A 19,594-nucleotide genomic window follows, 5' to 3' on the forward strand; every position below is an offset into this window, starting at 1 on the left:
TATAAATGTCACAAAGTTAATAAAATTAATGCCCTGTCCTGTTAATACCTGTTGATATATAACCCTGTTATAAAAATATATAAAAACCTGTCCCTTTTTTACATCGGTGCTTAACAAATGTCTTCTTTCAGATTTTTAAAATGAACTGAATCCATGATCATGACATCTCGAGTTGTAGTGCTATATATAAAAAGTTTGTAATTCACAGAAGGGTATGCTATTGATGGTAGTGTGGGTATTTCTCTCTGAAAGCACGAGTCTGTGTGAACTATGGCTCGAAGCCTTCATCGCCTACATCCAATTCCCATAGCGGTTTTGAGTGGAGTTTTGGTTACCTTTGCCCTACTCTACGGTGGAGACACTCGATGTCCCATGGTGCAATGATGGAATTTTTTTTAAGCACAGGCCTTCGGGTCTACTGCCATAGACTAATACTAAACTCGTACATTTCATTCCCCTCCCCAGATAATGTCTGTCTAATGGCAAGTAGAATTTGTGTTGGTATCTTGAGTTGTCGTGTTGGTATCACATGCAAGTTCATCATGTGTCGCAGTTTTATCTCTGATTGTGGAATAATGTTCCAAATTTAATGCATTACTCTTTTCAAAATTTGGCCAATTTGCTTGTCCACATTTGTCAATTTCTACATATGTGGTACAAGGTCTCTTTGCATACATACTTCCGATAGATGCATATTTCTCCTTCCGTTCCTCTCCCTTGGCCCATTGTCTTCCCAACCTTCTCTTCTGTCTGCTTTTGAATTGAATGCCACTCAGGTTAGAGTTTGTATCCTGTGAGTTTTGTTCTCACCAGCTGCATTGTGTTTGGTATTTAGCTGCCCCATGGTATGCCGCGCACACTATCTTCCCTCCGCTTATGTTACCTTTTTGCCCAGACTGTTGCACAGCACGACATTTCAGGGTTTAGACTAAGATACACATTTCACATATGCAGCACGATATTTCACACATGAGCCATCGATTGGGTGTTTATTCGAAAATTCGAAATGTTTTTTTGGGTTTTTTGTTTTTTTAAGACGAGGATGCATGATGTTTGTTGCGAAAGATGATGGGAATAGAGCCTGTGATTGATGCTGTGAAGAGGAACAGGTTGGGATGGTTTGGTCATGTGTTGAGGAAGGATGAAAGTGACTGGTTGAGAAGAGTGATGGAAATGAATGTAGAAGGAAGTAGAGGACGGGGAAGACCGAGAAAGACTTGGCTAAAGATGGTGGAAGAAGAAATGCGGGCAAGGGGGTTAACAAGTAGAGATGCAGAAAATAGGGCAAAATGAAGAAGATTGTCATGGGGACCGCAAGGCTAACCCCCGCTCTAGCAGGGAAAATGGCCTTAAAATGCATGTTGTTGTTGTTGTTGTTGTTGATGCATGATGTCTGTGGTGCCTACATGTTTCAATCTTATCACCACTCTTTATTTGTAAATTGTTTATCTTTTGAGCCTTCTTCTTCATCGCCTTTTTACTCGAAATGCGTTTCACCAGCGTTGTCACTCGAGCAGAAGCCAGATCTCTCCCCTGCACCACGGTTTACGGTACAGTGGCATTTGAACCTATAGTCCTACCCGCTGGGCGGACTCGGCACATTGACCATTATGATTACCCTGCAGTAAGTCGATTTTGATGAGGCCAGCCCACCGCCCGTCTACCTCAGAGGGTTGCAGCTCCTCGGGGTTCAGCTCGGGTGGTGTTGGGGGACATTTCTCTCCATTTAAAGCGTCGCCCAGCTTCGGCAGCTCGCGACTGATCGTGTGGAGCTGTCAGCACGTGTCTGATTTAATATGTGCTTTCTGTGTGCACGGCTTGCCTGAATAATGTGTTCATCATAGACATTAATATGAATGACTCTGAGCTGGACGTCAATCCCGCAGAGCCTGCGAGCCAAAACAGAATCCATAACTCTTTGGTGTCGCAGTGATGGTTGCATTTGCAAGCTATATGTTACTTTCTTCCTTTACAGCAAAATTTTTTAATTAATTATTCTTTTTTTCTGTTTCAAATTGCAATTTCATTAAAATTGTTCTCAAAATTATGTTGTTTCTGTGAAGCATTGTTTCGATATCCATTTGGAATTGGTGCACATGGGCACAATCATTGTGATGGTGGTCATGTTGGAGCGGGACAAAACTCAGCCTACGTAATATGTAGATGGAATTCCGTTTAAATAAATTAAATATATATATTGTGAAATTTGGAATTTAAACCCAGTAGGTATTGTCATTTTGGAATATCATGCTACAACCATGGAGTTATTGATAACTTATGTTCTTGTTAATTAATAGCCTTTTTTCCTCTGACTGCGGTTAATTTGAGGGGAAATATTGAAGTTTGCGTTAGTCACGCTTGCAGAAAAGAATCCCGCGGCATGATTCATTTTTCTGTTGTGGTAATTTTTCCTTATTTTATGATCTCTCGAAGATAATTTGTTGACATCCAGGGATGGTATTGTGTAACCTCACCTCCCACACCTGTCACCTCTGTCGTCTTTTAGCAAAACCACAACTCTGTAGCAATTGTCATTATTTTTTGTTGTTTGGGTACTTTTCATCTGTTCCCACAACTGCTTTGCTCCGCTGTGCTGCACACTGTGCCTTGATCAGACTAGCATTGGAGATTGTGTAGCCTTTTATGAATGTGAATTCGTCGTGTTTTGTGTGCAGCACAAAGCTGTGGGTGGCATCATTAGCTGAGGGTGCAGCTGTGCCACTGATGCAGTGCCCCCTGAGGTTAGAGTAGTAATTTGGAATTTGTTCAGGTTGCCGGCAATAGCTCAACTACTCTTCGCGAAGGACACTGGGATCTTGAACGTCCACCAGCGAATGCCGGATAATGGGACACCCAATTTAACATCCATCCAAGGGACGACACACACATTTATGAATCGCCCTGCCTGAGAAACACCCAGGCCGATAGTTTATAGCTGGTTTGGGATTCTATCCCATACTGATACCCCAAGAGCATTTCATATCTTTGCTTCTTCCTATGATGTGCAAAGTCTATTCTGCCTTACCTTGTCACATTTAAACCTTGCTCATAACTGAGTTCAGAAGGGCCGACAACCACAATCTGCGGCCCAATTTTTTTTGTAATATTCTATCTGATTGCGAAGCGAAATGTTTTCGATTGCGAAATTGCGAAAAATTTGCGAAACGATTGCGAAAAAATGTTTTCACACCTTCCAGCTTCATGCCGTCTCCAAGATCCAACTCAACATTTCCTCCATCTGCAGCTCCCTCTGTGCACACCTTACATTTGAATGTAGCTGCCACACTGGTTAATCACCCTCTCAGACCACTACATTTTTGATGAACCCACTCAGCGCACATTGTACATTGAATGGAGTTCACTCCGACACCCTTCCTACACACAGCACAGGGCCACTTCCCAGTTCTTTCCACCTCACCACATGCTTTACCACTTGCCATCACCTTCGTCTTTCTGATATTTACCTTCAGACCTTTTGTCTCCATACATTCCTTCCACTTGTTCATCTTCTCCTTCAATCCATCCATACTTTCCGCAATCAACACCAGATCATCTGCATACAACAACTCCCACGGTAAACCCTCCTTTACGTTCTGAGCCAGCACCTCCATCACAGCTACAAATAGTAGTGGCCTTAGTACCGACCCCTGATGCACTCCCACCTTCACCTCAAACTCACCACTGTTCCCGTCCTTCGTCCTTACAGCTGTGCGCGCTCTTTTGTACATTGCCATCACTACTCTGATCAACCATTCCTCCACTCCTAACTTCCTCATTGCCCATGTCAATACATTGCGTGGAACCCTATCGAATACTTTCTCCAGATCAACAAACCCAAGAAACAACTTCTTCCTCTTCTCCATGTACTTCTCCTGCAACTGCCTCACAATAAAAAGCGCGTCTGTCGTTCCTCGTCCTGGCATAAATCCAAACTGCATTTCGTCGATCTTCACTTTCTTCCTTATCCTCCTCTCCAACACCCTTTCCAATACCTTCATTCCATGCTCCAATAACTTTATCGCTCGGTACGAGCCACATTCTAGAGGGTCACCTTTCCCCTTGTATAGAGGGACGAGGGTACTCAGTTCCCAATCCACTGGAATGCGGCATGTGTGAGAAGTGTTATGATTTATGGGAGCGAGACATGGGTAATGAACGTAGAGCAGCAACGAAGGTTGGAAAGGGTGGAAATGCGAATGGTTCGACGGATGTGCGGAGTATCGTTGAGAGAGAGGAAGACAAATGATGAATTGCGAAAGATGATGGGAATAGAGCCTGTGATTGATGCTGTGAAGAGGAACAGGTTGAGATGGTTTGGTCATGTGTTGAGGAAGGATGAAAGTGACTGGTTGAGAAGAGTGGTGGAAATGAATGTAGAAGGAAGCAGAGGACGGGGAAGACCGAGAAAGACTTGGCTAAAGATGGTGGAAGAAGAAATGCGGGCAAGGGGGTTAACAAGGAGAGATGCAGAAAATAGGGCAAAATGGAGAAGATTGTCATGGGGACCGCAAGGCTAACCCCCGCTCTAGCAGGGAAAATGGCCTTTAAAATGCATGTTGTGTTGTTGTATTGCGAAGCCCTTTTTGGTTGAAGTTTTGTGATTTATTTTCTGGCCTAATCGATTATCTCCACCTTTTTCTCTCTGGCAGTTTGTGACGTGTATGGTCTACCACTGCAAGCAGGCCTACGGCTGCGTTCTGGAGCACCCTTCAGGCTGGAAGGTCGTTTACTCTGGTGATACCATGCCTTGCGATAAACTGGTCAGTTGCGGTGAGTGTAAGCGTGTGCGCATACTACCGTCAGCCAGCTGCAGGGTGTGAAAGAGAGTGAGTGGTCGAGCAGTGAATTGGGGGAAAATGGAAAAAAAATAGGTTGTGTGAAATAATGCAAAATTTTATTTATTTTTCTTCTTCCTGGCACCATGAAAGTTTCACTGTTGTAACAAGTTGGTTTGCGCACGTAGTGACTGTCATCAATTCCACGTGGCTAATATTTAAGTGATCTATTATGCCACGGCAGGGTTGGTGGCAGGGTTGGTGCCAGAAGCGGTAGTTGTTATGACAGGCCCTAATGGTGTGCAAATGAGGTGTCAAATGCAGTATTCCTCCTTGTTATGCCAAGGTGGGTTAAATCTAACTAGCATGTCGGTACTTTCCTTGCTGCCCTCTGCAATTTGAAAACTCGCCGAGCGAGAGCATGTAGCGTGTCGATGCTTTTTAGATCCACATTTGAGGTGTGCGTGCGTGCATGTGTGCATGTATGTATGTGTGTGTGTGTGTGTGTGTGTGTGTGTGTGTGTGTGTGTGTGTGTGTGTGTGTGTGTGTGTGTGTGTGCGTGCATGCATGAATGCGTGTGCAATCTGCAACGAAGTAAACCAACCCATTTCAAATCCGCAGCAGGACGAAGGCCAACCTTAACTCGTGCTGCGGGACTGTTTGACCGACTATTTGAGGCCTTAGGATGTTGAGTCACTTTGGTCTTTCACTATCATGCCCTTTTCTGTCGGCATTGCCACCCAGAGTTACCAATGTCCTCTCTCTCTGCCTAATCAGTCGATCAATTTAGGGTCCCGGTGCACAATGGGTTGACCCTTTTCAGAATGCACTGTGCTTGCTGTCTTTGGCATCCACAAATGAACACAATGGCTTATCTTCCCTTCGGAATGGACCATGTGATGCAACAAAGCTGTGTGAAGCACCAGAATGTCAATTTTTAGTCGGAATATATTCTTTCAGTAATGAGAGCCAGAATAGAAAACTCAAAGGTGGGTGTACGACCACTGTGCTGTCCTATCATTACGGTATTTTATTATAATTATTATTTATTATTTTATCGAGTATTTATTTGGAAGCTGTTTGTAATATTTTGTTTTTTTATTCCATAAATACTGATTACTTCCTTGAAGTGAAGTGACCTACCAATTCTGTGGATCACGATGAACTGAAGAATAAGCTGCCACACACTAGTAAACGCTGGCCATATCCATCAAAACGGACCTTGTTTTCCTATTACAAGCAGAGTCCCCATCCTACAGGCGATCTTGCTCCAAGCATGTAACACGTTCTTCTGACACATACCTTTATTTGGGCGATCTATAGCTCGCTTCAGGAATTCAAATAAAAAGAACCCGAGTTACGTGCATGAAGTAAAAACATGCCTCCTGCTTATAATTCAAAACACCTCACAGAATTTGGAAATGTGGGGCAGGAATATGGTACTGTAAAGAGTGAGACTTGTAATACCCTCTCCCACCTGGAGGAGGTGCTACACGATGCACATTTACATAGAGAAATGGCGTCTCACCCACCCAACACCAAAGACCACCGACAAAGATTTTAAAAAAAATAGCCCTATACACTAAATGGGGCCATGCTGATCCTATGTAGCAAGTTTGGATGCAATTGGCCCAGAACTGTATGAGTAGCGGGACAAACACACACTCCCACACACATCAGTCGCTACGTTAAACTTTATGAGCCTTTACAAAAAAGATGACTCTTGCTCACAATTTTTCCTTGCACTGGGTGGTTTGCCTTTGCCTTCCCAACGGTGGTCAGGGCAGGAATTTGGAACTTGCTCAGGATGCCGGCCGGTGATGACCCCTACACTTCGTGAAAGACACTGAGTTTTGTAACGTCCAACAGCTACTGCTGGTAGATGGGACACCTGGCTTAACGTTCATCCGAGGGATGGTGCAATGCCCTGCCTATGAAGTACCATTCCGACAGTTGTCAGGTCGGGAATTGAACCCATGCTGGACCTCTGAATGGTAGGTATTTTAATCCTGCACCATCCTCTCGGATTTTGAGATTAATATCTGAAGAAGAAGAAGAAGCTCTGTTTAAAGCATTTGTTAATTGAGTAGAACTCTGAATCGTTTACGTGAAGCAATTTGATTGTAAAAGCAGCCTGCCACCACCACACACAACCTTAATGATGTGGCTTGTAAGCTGCAATGGGCACAAACACCTTCTTGCTGCACAAAAACTGTTCTTTATCCATGGATTGGACTCGCATGAGGCCGTGATTCAGTTCATTTCTCTTTGTAAAGGGAAATCGATGTGAAGTCGAATGTCACTTTCTACATGTTGGATCACTTGAACGAGGGTATTCCAGGTTCGACCTATAGTTTTGTTTATAAAAGTTGGAAACGTGTTTGTCCATGAATCATTTTGAGGAAATTTGTCTTTGGCTGGTTGTTCGCCACGTAATGTGCCATCAGGTGTTTCCTACTTTAATACGTGCGTTGAACATCAAGATGGTAAGAGAGAGACAACAGAGGTTGGAACTGCAATTCATTTTGAAATTTCTGGTCAACAAAAACATTCGGCCTGTGGAAATGTATGGACATTGACTGCACAGTATGCTGGTGATTGCCTGTCCAGGCAATCCGTATTGAAAAGCACCTTAGGGGCAAGAAGTTATTCATGAATGTGGCTATTAAGGATGATGATGTCCTCCATTGGCTGCGTACACATTTGGTTGAATTTGAAAATTTAAGGCTTGCACTCACATGGCACAAGTGTGTTCTCAAAGGTGGAGACTACCTTGAAAGGTAATGCAAGCTGGAAACTACTTCATTTTTCTAATATAGATATTGTCTTGTTTATGAGTATAAAAAAGCCCACATCACATATGGAGCAACCTCATAAATCCTGTTCCGTTTTATGAGAATCTGCGTTGTCGTGTTTCGTGGCGTGGAAAGCAGGACACAGTGTGGCGTCGTCAGCAAAGTGGAAAGGCCGGCAGGATAGCCTGGAAGTATGCACACTCGCCTGTGAGCTGTCTGGCCTGGGTTTGAACGTTGACCCAGCTGGAAAGTTTCACGAGCAGGGAGATTCATCAATGTGTGCGTGCCGGCCATCGGACGACGGTAAACTAGTTGTCCTGGTTGCCAGCATTAGTTGTTGAACGTTAAAGATCCCATAGTGTCCTTCGTGAGGAGTAGGCAAGCTATCGTTAACACTCTGAACAAATTCCAAATTTCTGCACTGGCATACAGGGGGCACTGCATCAGCGGCACAGCTGTGCCAGAGTCAGATGATGCTACCTGCAGCCATATGCTTACGAACAAAGCAGGAGCAAGGTGGAAGGAGAGGGCTTGGTCGCTAAGTGACACTGGTGTAAAAAGGTTTTTTATTGGTAATTAGCACTGGTTACATTCCTGAGGTTTTCATGACAATGTCCACAGTTGTTATGACTTTTCAGAACATGCAAAATACACAACTATCTCATGTCGTTTATATCGGTCCAGTCTGCTCGCATGTGGCCTGCAACATGAAAAATGTGACTAGTACGAGAAGAGAATCCATTTCTGGGAGTAATTTCTGATAATGGATTGCTTTGACCTAAATAGAGCATTATCGACTTGGACTTTACCTGCGATTGCAAAGCTTTTTTGAGCGAAGCTTCGAATCCGTGCGGCTGCGCGGTTTAGTCCGAACTTTCATTGCTCATGTTCACCTCGTCTTTGAAGCTACACCTGCGATAGGACGAAATTGTTTTTGTGAAAGGAATTCTTCTGATCCCTTGGAGTGAAGTGGCCTACAAATATCAGTGGATGCCGATGAACTGAAGAAGCAGCTGCTGCCCACTAGCAAATGCTGGTGATATCCAACAAAACAATCCTTGTTTTCCTTTTATTCCATTTTCTTTGAGAGTTTGCATGTTGTTTTGAGCTCTTGAACTACTTGTGGGTAATTTAATTTATCAGATATCCTTTGAAAGACAAATAGATATCGGCAATATCTTGCAACAAAGATACTGGTCGTGGGCCTTTTGTTGATATTTCTAGGTGGGTTTGTGTGGGTGCGGATGACGTATTTGGCTTTGCAAGAAAAACAAGAGTTGCATTGTTATTGCAAGCACAACACTCCGATGTCGAAACGTCCTCGGAAAGGCAACAACTTCTCCAAGCCTCTCCCCACCCCCAACCACCGTCCTTCTCGGACGAGAGTGATTCATGGAAAATCCTATTTGTATTGGTGCTTTCATCCAAACCTTACTGTGACAGGACGTTTGCCAAAAAGAGAGAACTGATCATCAATTTTGTACTTGCGGCGTGTAAATTTGGAGCCGTGGTGCTTTTTAATTCGGCAGATTGATGGATTAATCGATGTATATGCATTCCAGGTCAGAATGCCACATTGTTGATCCATGAGGCGACATTTGAAGATGGCCTGGAAGAAGAGGCCCGCGCTCGGCTGCATAGCACCACAACTCAAGCGGTGGCGGCTGGACGTAACATGGCTGCCGGCCTCACTCTGCTCACCCATTTCAGTCAACGATATGCACGCGTTCCTCTTTTTGGGCCCGAGTTTGGAAAGAATGTTGGAATCGCCTTTGATCACATGCATGTTAGTCGGGAGAAGTTTTCCTGTATTCCTCCAAGTTTTGCTCACTTCACTTTTACAGAGCAAATTGCAAAGTTAAACCTGGAACAATGGAGCTGGTTCCACGGATATTTAATAACAATACGACTGTTTCTTTGCAGGTTGGGTTAAACGATTTGGCCGCCTTGCCGCGACTCATCCCTCCACTGAAGGCTCTATTCGCCGAACACCTGGTGCACCTGGAAGAGCGAAGGGATAAGCGAGAGATGCAGCAGCTCCGGCAGATGAGGGCCTTGAAGAGGAGCCTTGAGGATGTAGAATCCAGGACAACTTGCTCTAAGCCTCAAGTCTCGACCACTAAGGATGACAAAGCTCCAGAGGAAGAGGTTAGAAAGAGGGAGAGCAATAACTCAGAGAGCGACATCGCATTGAAGAAGGCTCGAAAGTAGATACCATCCAGACGAGGCACTGGATCGTTTTACCCTGAGTAATGTCGCCCTTTGTCTTTTACGTTGAAAAGCTGCTTCTTTTTGAAGAGTAATTAAAGGGTATCGACTATCTCTATAACAGTGTGCCTAAAACACCTACCGTCACCTATTTGCAAGAAATGGGCAAAATATTTTATTATTTATTATTATAATTATTTTGTGGTGTGAAATGTACCTTTCTTCGGAACCAAGACCAACTTTATCGAGTAATCGGGAAAGTAATTTTTTTTTTTTTTTTGATAATCTGCGACATGCTGCTTTCGCACCGTGGTTTCCCCAAGACGGCGTATATTTATTGATGATTTGCTTCAACAGTACCAACTTGTTTGACCGCTTCTACGTTTACAGTTCATTCTGCTGTCGCGCTCGGATGTCCAAACGAAGCCCCTCCTTTCTGCCCGTTGATTGTCGTCTCTTGACTTGTCATGTTTGGTCCTCCATTCAGCCGGTCGCCTTGGTCTTCGCCAAACCGGTGAATTACCATCGCTCTTGGTGCGGTTTTGAATTCACTGTACGAACGCCATTTGCTGTGTTTTAATGATTTTCCTTATAAATTGTCCCTCGTTTTCTAAAACTCGTTTCTGTTTTTACTTTCTGGTATGCTTAGATCCTTCGCGTCGATGGTTATGTATGCTTTTTAAGAAAGCGAAAAAAGTCGAATGCTTTGATTTAAACTGGAGGCCAGAATTATTGGTACAGAGCTTTCTTTTATTGTATGAACGCTGCATTTTATTTTTTTGCAATTGGATACATTGATATGAATCTACTGTGTTTTTCGAATGAAACGACACACCCAAAGCTCTATACAAAATGAAAACAAGTTCCAAAAAATGTAAGAAATACATTCGTATATAAAATAGCGAGTACAGCACATGGTTTACAAAAAGCTACAGGGCCGCCGTTCGAAAAGCAAAAGTCGGGAGTTACTCATGCCAGCTGGACTACTGCATGGCATTGTGCTTGCCAGGATGACCGGTCTCTCTCACCCGGAAGGAGCCTGCACTCGGTATAACACATGTGCTTTGGTCGACTTTAGCTCTGGGGGCTGTTTTCAGCTAGTGCAAACCAAGCCTCGACAGTCGGTCGTGGCCACCCGGCTCTTGTGCCATGAGAAATGGCTTTCGTTTTTTCGTTTTCCCTTTTTAAAATTAATTGTTTTGGCTGTTTCGTTTTGAGGTTCATCTTTGCCAATGATGATTGAGAAAAGTGGACTTTGCCGAATTGCTATTTTCCATGGTTCGAGAACCCGCTTCCTCTTCCTCCTACTCGACTTCCATTCCCATTTTCTTTCGCATCCACCTGGCGCTTTTGAAGAGTCTAACTACAACTGACCTTTTGCTGAAAGTTTTATTCCCAAGTAGCCTCTACAACACAAGGTGCTGCCATAGAAGGCACACCCATAATACAAATTGATAACTGACTCCATTAATGTTTTACTTTATTTGTAGTAATGTACTGGAGTTAAAAATACTGGAAATATATGGGGTTATACTATAGGCTGCCCAAAGACATCGAGGTCGTAACGGTATTGGTGATGCTAGGGGCAGCGAGCTTTCCGGGTTCAAGAGGCTCCACGTTCTGGTGTGGCTCAAGTCCACAACTGTTATGGCGGATTGGAAAGCAATGACTAGGCATCACCGTATATTCCCAGCCGGCTTTCTAAGGCAGCTGCCTCGCCTTCCTGGCAGCCTCCACTTCGGCGGTGACTGCTATACCAGGCATTTCTGGGTCAATTTTCTAGTCTCCATGTAGAACCCTTCCAGCTTCTCTCTGGAGGTGACTGGGAGAGGTGTGGATCTGGTCGGAGTGTCAGTTAAAGGGAGGGTAGTATAGAATGGAGGGTAGAGGACCAAAGAGTGCTGGGAAGGAACTTTGGAGAGGAAAGTTGGAAAGGGAGGAAGTGCCGGTTTCAGAGGATGGTGCATTTGAGCCGTCAAACTGTAACCTCGTTGCGACTGCGGCCCAACGTGTAGGTTACCTGCGGTTGTGGCTGCTCATTCAATTGCTCCAGTGTCAGATTTTGACGACCGGCAAAGGCATCGCGCTTGCTTGAGCTAGCCAGTGTCCACGTCTGAAATGCATCGCGTTTGCTGCTGCCTTCTATTACACTCTGCATGCGGTTCAGCCGACCTCCTCTTGCTAATGTTGGCGTCGATCCCGAACCTTCATGACAGGTTCTACGGATCGAGTGAGTGTCCAGGCGATCTGGTGTCCATGTTCCGGAGGGAACGTGCGCACGCTGTGTCGCACTGTAGCTACGGTGTGTCGTATGTCGACGTGCGGATCCAAATGGCGTAAAGCCTCCTCCACCCTCACTCTCATCCTCCAGTGAATGGTGGAAGTAGTAAGTGCGGTGTGGAGATGTCATTTGGCCCGTGGCACCTGCGTCGTAATCCTCGGATGATTCGCCGGTTTGCTGGTCACTATGATGTGACGGAGGTCTGCCACTCAATCGCCCACTCGGTTCTCGCTTGTGGTCGAGTGCCGTTGTTGAGCCATAGTTGTCGAGCTGTTGCTTCATCCGGTCGAGATGTGGCCGCCCACCACCACTAGTGCAGCTGCTTCGCCGTGGACCTCGGCTGAACTTGTTTTGTTGCTGTAGCTCCTGCTGTGGTGGTGGTGGTGGTGGAGGAGGTAGTGGCCGGGTGGAACGATGCGAGACCTTTTTGTAAGATCCCATAGAATCCTCGGCTGGGGCCTGCCGTTGGGAAGCACAACGCCTCTCATTGCGGGTCAGCGTTGGTGTCGAGTTGAATAGTTCCCCAGGGTAATGGACATTCTGTGTATGAAATGGTAACGTGCATTTTTAAGATGGGCATTTCACAAGTTATGATTTAACCACATTACTAGTTTAATTAATGGAGTTACTGATTTATTATTTCAATACAGAAGAGCTTAAAAAGATTTTACATATTCATTGAAAATATTGTTACTTTGGATTACTTCCCCCCATCCCCTCTACTGTCTCCATCATTTTTTTTGTATACAAGATCGAGGCTCGTGTAAGAGCTAACATCAATCACAAAAAAAAAAAACGGACACACAAAACATACAATAAAGGGAGCGGGAGACAAGATGGGGAGAGAGGGGGAAGCACACAAGTACAACAGCAGTAGAAAACAAGGACATCGGGAGATCTGTGGGAGGGAGAGGGCTTGGGGGGAGGATGCATGGGAAGTGGGGTGGAAGAGGTATAAACCACATGGACACTGCTAGAACTTCCAGGAAAGAAATAAGTCGGGATTTCAAAAAAAAAGTGGATCTGGGGTGAATTAACGGGGGTAGAAGAGATCAAGGTTTTGGATGGGGGAAGATTGGAGATGGTGGTGAACAGCTGTTTTAAAAACCTGAAGGGAGAAGTGGGATTGAAGAGAGCCTCCTTACTCTCTGCAGACCTGGACAAAATCACAGACTGGTCAAACAAGTGGCACATGTCTTTCAATCCTGACAAATCTCACACACTTACTATGTCTCTCCGAAAAGACCATTAACTATGTCATTACATTAAGCGTAGATGTACATATTTTCGTCAAGGCAATAAAAAGGGCCAACTATTACTTGTGCTCTCTTACCCTGTCGGAGCTTCCACGCCAAGTGTGGTACGCTGCCCGTGCGTCTTCGTGGCCAAAAAGCTTGCAGCGGTGCTTCTCTGCAAGGTAGCTGTCCATCTCGGGCGTCTGTCCGTCATCGATGGGAGCTTCACACGGGCAGCAACTGCTGGCCGTGGCAGAAGCAAGCGCCATCGCCGTTGGTGGGCCTCGTAGCTCTACCAACATGGCTGCTGATCCGTAAGGCCCGTAATAGTGATGCTCGGGAGTATGGGCTGCTGGCACATTCAGTGGCAGTGTGCTGCTCGCAGCAAGTTCTACTAGATGCCTCTTGGAGTAGTATTCACTCATCTCCTTGTCAGCTACGTAGGGAAACGTTTTTGGGGTTATGAGATATGGCAAATGGTATGGGATTAGTGGGGGAGGGGGATTTGAGTGTCAATTGTCAGCAATGTTCTCTTAAATTCCCAATTGTGTCTTTTCATTGCATTTTTGTCACGTGCAACTGAGATGTTATCTTTCTAGAAAATGCAAACTTGTACTGATGCATTCATTATGTTTACATTAATAAGAAAATTGGCTTTTTTTGGCGTAGCCTATTGGGCAAAGCCGTCTAGAACAGTACTTGTCCGTATGTATGTATGTATGTATGTCCCCTCAAACGTATACCAATCAGAGCTGAGAATCTGGTCACATGACAGGGTGATGTGATTACGTCTGATGTCATTACGGCGGTACGGCGGCTGACTCTCCACAAACCGCCATTTTGATTTATATACCGTTCATTTCGAACATATCGTCGAACTTGTCATATATCACAATCGCCATTTTCTACCTCTTACGTTTTTAATTCAGCGTGAAACACAAACAAACCGATTGTTAAAATGATCATCAAATATCGAAAGCATCGGCGTTACGGCTCTTCCAACAATACGGTACGTATAGGCCTTAGGCGTTATGCCTCATTTTCGGACCGCATCAGACAAATTAAGCCCAGGTTTCTTAATACAGTAGTGTATCGTTTCGGTCGTATACTTTTCGTAATAGTAATAATAATAATATAGTAAATATAACCATAACACTTTAATCCCAATGTTGTGAATTGAAGGATTATGGATTGAAGCGGTGTATGGTTCATGATCAGTGATGAGCGTTGTTCGGCACTAATATTAATATCCGTGAAAGTAAGGAATTAGCCTCGGTCTTTTAAAGTAAATTAATTTTCGCAATAATTATAACATTAATATTATATTAAATCTAATCGTAACACTAATCCCTTCGTAGTGACTGCAAACTTATTGAAGTTAAAATATATCATCTTCTACATATTAAAGTAGCGGCAGTTTTTGTGTCTTACGTCATTACGTCTGTGATGTCATTACAACGGCTGAGTCCACCAACTGACATTTTAATTTACTCGTAGACCTACACCCAATCACTTCGAGTTTGGCAGGAAAGGTCATTCCTCTTTGGGGTACATACAGACTTGGCATTTAATATGGAATATTTTTTTTTCTTGACTTGGGTTTACTTTCTTAACTCAGTATATCAATCTAGTGAGTTTCTTTTACACTTTGGTGATTTATTTGTTAAAAGAACCATGTCACTGATTGTCTGTCGCAGCAAGAAGTCAACAACAGGATTATATCACAGGTGGCGTTTCAAAATGTACGGACAGGTGCATTTGATGATTGGCTTCACAGTCGGGTATACAAGGGTTGTTGCGTTCTGTATTAGTTGCATTTGATGATTGGCTTCACAGTCGGGTATACAAGGGTTGATGCGTTCTGTATTAGTGGAAAACAACTGCTGCACGTCTCCAAAAGTTATTTCCGCTTCCTCTGGAGATGGTCCGTCAGCTCGACAATGCTGTTTGTCATGGAGTGGTGGCTTTACGAAATTATGGCATGAAACAGCGTGCTATTGCTCGGCAGTATGGCATCACTCAAGGTCAGGTGTCAAAGATCCTGAAACGAAATGCTCAGAGGGGTGTCCCTACTCCAATACCGAGGCCAGGACGTCCCCGCAGAAGCACAAGGAGGGATGATCGCCAGCTGCACCGGTTAGTCCGCAATGGCCGTACCAAGTCAGCTAATCGGCTTAGGGCTAAGTGGCAGCAACTGACAAATGTGCCTGTATCCAGAAGGCTAGTCAACCAACGACTGGTTCAAGCAGGCTATCGTGCCAGGCGTCCCCTGAGAAAGCCACGCCTGACCAGACAACGCCACCAGCGCCGATTGCAGTGGGCCAGAGAGCACCGTCAATGGCAGCCAGGACACTGGAATCACGTGATCTTCAGTGATGAGTCTAGATTTCTGGTCTATCATCAAGATGGCCGCGTCCAAGTGCGCAGACAAGTGCATGAAGCCTACAACAAAGATTGTATAGTGCCAAGAGTCCAAGCTGGAGGTGGTGGGGTGACCGTTTGGGCTGCTTTTCATGCAGGGGGCAAAACTGACCTGGTTGTTCTGAATGGAAACCTGAACCAGTTCAAGTACAGGGCCATTCTGGAAGAAACATTGCTTCCATTTGCTCGTGCAGCCTTTCGAGGAAACTTTGTCTTCCAAGATGACAATGCACGGCCTCTTCGTGCTCGCATGATCCAACACTTTCTTACTGACCGTGGTGTAGAGCATATGGAGTGGCCTGCCATGTCCCCGGATATGAATCCGATAGAGAACTTGTGGGCAGAATTAACGCATCAAATCGACCCCTTGGACCAGCAGCCGACCTCTGTGCGTGAATTGCAGCAGGCTATTGTCACTGCATGGCAAGCGATTCCTGTCCAAACCTTGGCAAATCTCGTGAACAGCATGCCTCAACGTGTACGTGCTCTCCTGAATGTTCGTGGGGGTTACACGAAGTACTGAACTGTAATTTTACTGTCCGTAATCCCAGTCGTAATTTAACTTTTGTTTTTGTTAAAAAAAAATTTGGCTGATTTGCAAAATAAAGAGATACTTCTGGAAAACGTACAGAAGTTTAACACAGTACTGTCCATGAATTGAGTTCGATATCAGTTTACATCACTTTCAAGGATCAATTTATTTGTTTCGAAATGTCAAATGTGGTTTTTGTTTCTTTTAAAGGTCACATTAACAAAATCTAGAATAATTTCAACATAATTCCAATGAACTTTTGGTTCTAAGACATCTTGAAAAGTAAGTTCACCCCCACAAAAAAAATATTCCATATTAAATGCCAAGTCTGTAGATTACAGTCGATCTATGATCTGGTGTTGCCTGGTGTTGGCTTAGCGGTTAGGGTGCCGGCTTGGGATCCTAGGATCCTTGGTTAGAATCCCGGTCGATCGCTGAATTAACGCCAGGGGGGGTTGACTCAGCCTGTCATCCTTCCGAGGTCGGCAAATTGAGTACCAGCTTGCTGGGATGAATGATCACGGTGAGTACCCCGACTTAGAATAGGTACGCCAAGGGTTTTATCCCTGCGCATCGTAAGAGGCGACCAAGGGATGGCGTCAGGAAGGGCATCCGGCCATAAAAACATTGCCTCAAAACAGGGAACCATGATTGTCATGGGGCCCGCAAGGCTAACCCCCGCTCTAGCGGGGAAAATGGCCTTAAAACGACCATTCATTCTATGATCGGGTCTCAAGAACATTGGGTGTGTGTTCATTTACCAAGTTTCTTGTGCAGAGATCGCCATGTGGTTTAAGCATTCGAGCAAGCACTCCCTTAAGGAACGGCTGGCTTGGCAAGCACGAGCTAGCTGCTTGGTAAATGAGCACATCTCCAACCCTTGTGGGGGAAAAGATTACAGTAGATCTTCGCTCAGTTCTGTAAGTGAAACTTACCTCATGGATATCGGGTTTCCTCCAAATTTATGTTTAATGTTATAAACAGCATAGCGACTGTTTGAAAAGCTAATCATATGTGTTTGTGGTTTATTATATTTTACAAGCCCGGCTACGCCACTGTCAGACTTTTGGTCTTGTTATTGAACATAAGATATTTCTCAAGTGTTGCATCCCACCCAAGGTGTTTCGGAATTTCTGGGTGGAAGCACTAGCGGTGTTCAGTTGGTGGTGGTCTGTTTTGAAGATGTTGTGAATGTTGGTTTATCTTAATCGCGGCTTCTCCTATTTCAACTACCTGTTGGGGAATGACTCGAGGATGTTTTTTCTGATGGTAAAGAAAAGTTGTTACCTGCATGTGAAATTAACAGCATAACTAAGCCTTTCCGCTGATTCTTCATATTGATCACTTGGTTTTCTTTTATCCTCCACCGAGGGTGGATGGAGGTTATGTTTTCACCACTGTCTGTTTGTCTGTTTATTTGTTACTTACAAAAGCAAAGATTTTTCAAGTATATTGGTCGGTTGCGTTTGTTATTCTGTTTGGTTGTTTGTTTGTCACTGGCCTGCAGGTCACAATTCTAAACCGATCGTCATGAAACTTCAAGTTGTGGAGGTTGTCACAATTGAGAAGCCTATTGATCTCGAGTTCAAAGGTCAAACATCATCTGGAGGTCGATATTTCTAAAATCGCCATTTTTCATCCAATTGACTTGAAAATTGAACAGCATTTGCATATTGAATCACTAAATATGGAAACCAACTATTTTTGAGATGAAAAGGTCAAAGATCAACTCAAGGTCAAACTTCCAAAATCATCAATTTTCATCCGATTGACTTGGAAATTAAACAGCAATTGCACAATGCCCCGCTGAATTGGGAATCAAACTATTTTAATGTCAATGGTCAACTCAAGGTCAAACTTCCAAAATCATCAATTTCCATCTGAAAAGTCATCAATTTTAATCCGATTGACTTGAAAAAGAAATATAATTTGCATATTGCATCACTGAATTGGGAAACCAACTATTTTAAGGTCAAAGGTCAACTCAAGGTCAAACATTAAATCACCAATTTTCATCTGTAAAATCATCAATTTAAATCCGATTGACTTGATCTTTCGTTAAGATGGTCAATTTTAATCTTGATGAAATGGACAATTTGATGTATCCATAGCAACTTTTTTGGTGGCGAGGGGTGGATTTTGCAAAAATCATGCTCTGCATTACGTTTCTTGCAAGGGTGCCAATATTTTTGGCCACGACTGTAGCATGGTATCTCAAAAGGTTGTCAACGGATTCGGATGAAACCTGGTGGGCAGGTTGGGTGTGCGACAAGTACAAATCTATTTGATTTTGGTGGAGATCTGGATCTGGATACGATAATTTTTTAAATTTGTTTTAAGTGATTGTTTTAATAAAGTGATGTGTGTAAAAGGCACTGTCAATGATGGTAAACTTCCGAATTAATTTTTATACGACCTTAAAGTCTGTTTTATTTCTATTGAATTATATACTGTCGCACGATCCCTTATGGTTAACACCAGGGCTCGCGGATGACCAAACGACTTTAATGGAGGCGACGACCAAATACGGATTTGACTATAAGAGCACGGGAGGAAGAAGTGAAGAAGAAGAAGCGGAAGCGCCTACCAATAGCGAACCGACGGCAGCTACGATCCTGCAGGGGGATTAACTCAAAACGGACACAGGATTTTGGAATGGCAAAGAAAATAATACAAGGGTTTATTTTTACAAGAAATAGCGGGACAGGAAAATACGCGGCGGTAATAAAATGTCCTAAATCGGGATACCGCACACCGCACTTCAACAACAGCACAGGGGAAATGAATTAATAAAAGAAATGTCTCGTCGTGTATTGTGAGATGTGGTGCGAGGTTATCTGTCTGTAGTCTGTGTCCATCGTCCAACGCGGCTCCCTCAGTCCGCCTCGCTCGCGCGCTCCGCCAGGCCCCGAGCGACCCTCCCTGCTCCAATCTCCTCGTCGACCGCACACGAGGTCCCGCCCGCTCACAGCACCGAGCACCACTCCCAGCACCAAAAGCACCGCGAAGGGCCGAGCACCGCTCCAAGCACCACAAAGATGATGAACCAACGACCACCAGTCAGGAACGCAGGGAAGAGCGCGAATCAACCCAGGCAAGAGTCCAGCGCAGAGCATAGAGCTAGCTTCAAGCACGAGGGGGATCTCCAACACGAAGAGAATGGAGAAAATGTCATCCAGCCAGCCCTTTTGTCACCTCGCGTGTGACATCAATCCCTTCTCTCCCCCAACCAGAGCCTCGTCTCTCGACCTCTCGAATGTTCTGACTGTGCTGGTGCCCTCCCATTGGCCAAGTGCTTTGCCCCAACCATGTCACGCCACCCTCGTGGCCAACCACCAGTACTTCC

General features: G+C 44.5%; 2 protein-coding genes across 2 annotated transcripts in view; one reads left to right on the forward strand and one right to left on the reverse strand.

Annotated features, from left to right (window-relative positions):
• Positions 1-10,395, forward strand: part of ELAC2 (elaC ribonuclease Z 2) — a 124,322-nt gene extending 113,927 nt beyond the window's left edge. Inside the window, exons 20-22 of the mRNA XM_068116034.2 lie at positions 4,650-4,770; positions 9,134-9,357; positions 9,495-10,395. Coding sequence (XP_067972135.2) covers positions 4,650-4,770; positions 9,134-9,357; positions 9,495-9,782 — 633 coding nt within the window. The 3' untranslated portion in view covers positions 9,783-10,395. The remainder of the gene's footprint in view (positions 1-4,649; positions 4,771-9,133; positions 9,358-9,494) is intronic.
• Positions 10,396-10,513: 118 nt separating this feature from the next.
• The window catches only part of LOC137426965 (uncharacterized), a 302,476-nt gene continuing 293,395 nt past the window's right edge, over positions 10,514-19,594 (reverse strand). The window contains exons 4-5 of the mRNA XM_068116035.2: positions 13,394-13,731; positions 10,514-12,600 (exon numbers count right to left, since the gene is read on the reverse strand). Of these exons, the coding sequence (XP_067972136.2) occupies positions 11,755-12,600; positions 13,394-13,731 (1,184 nt within the window). The 3' untranslated portion in view covers positions 10,514-11,754. The remainder of the gene's footprint in view (positions 12,601-13,393; positions 13,732-19,594) is intronic.

This window comes from Myxine glutinosa, chromosome 5, assembly GCF_964187855.1.
Source record: "Myxine glutinosa chromosome 5, kmMyxGlut1.1, whole genome shotgun sequence".
NCBI classification, from domain to species: domain Eukaryota; kingdom Metazoa; phylum Chordata; class Myxini; order Myxiniformes; family Myxinidae; genus Myxine; species Myxine glutinosa.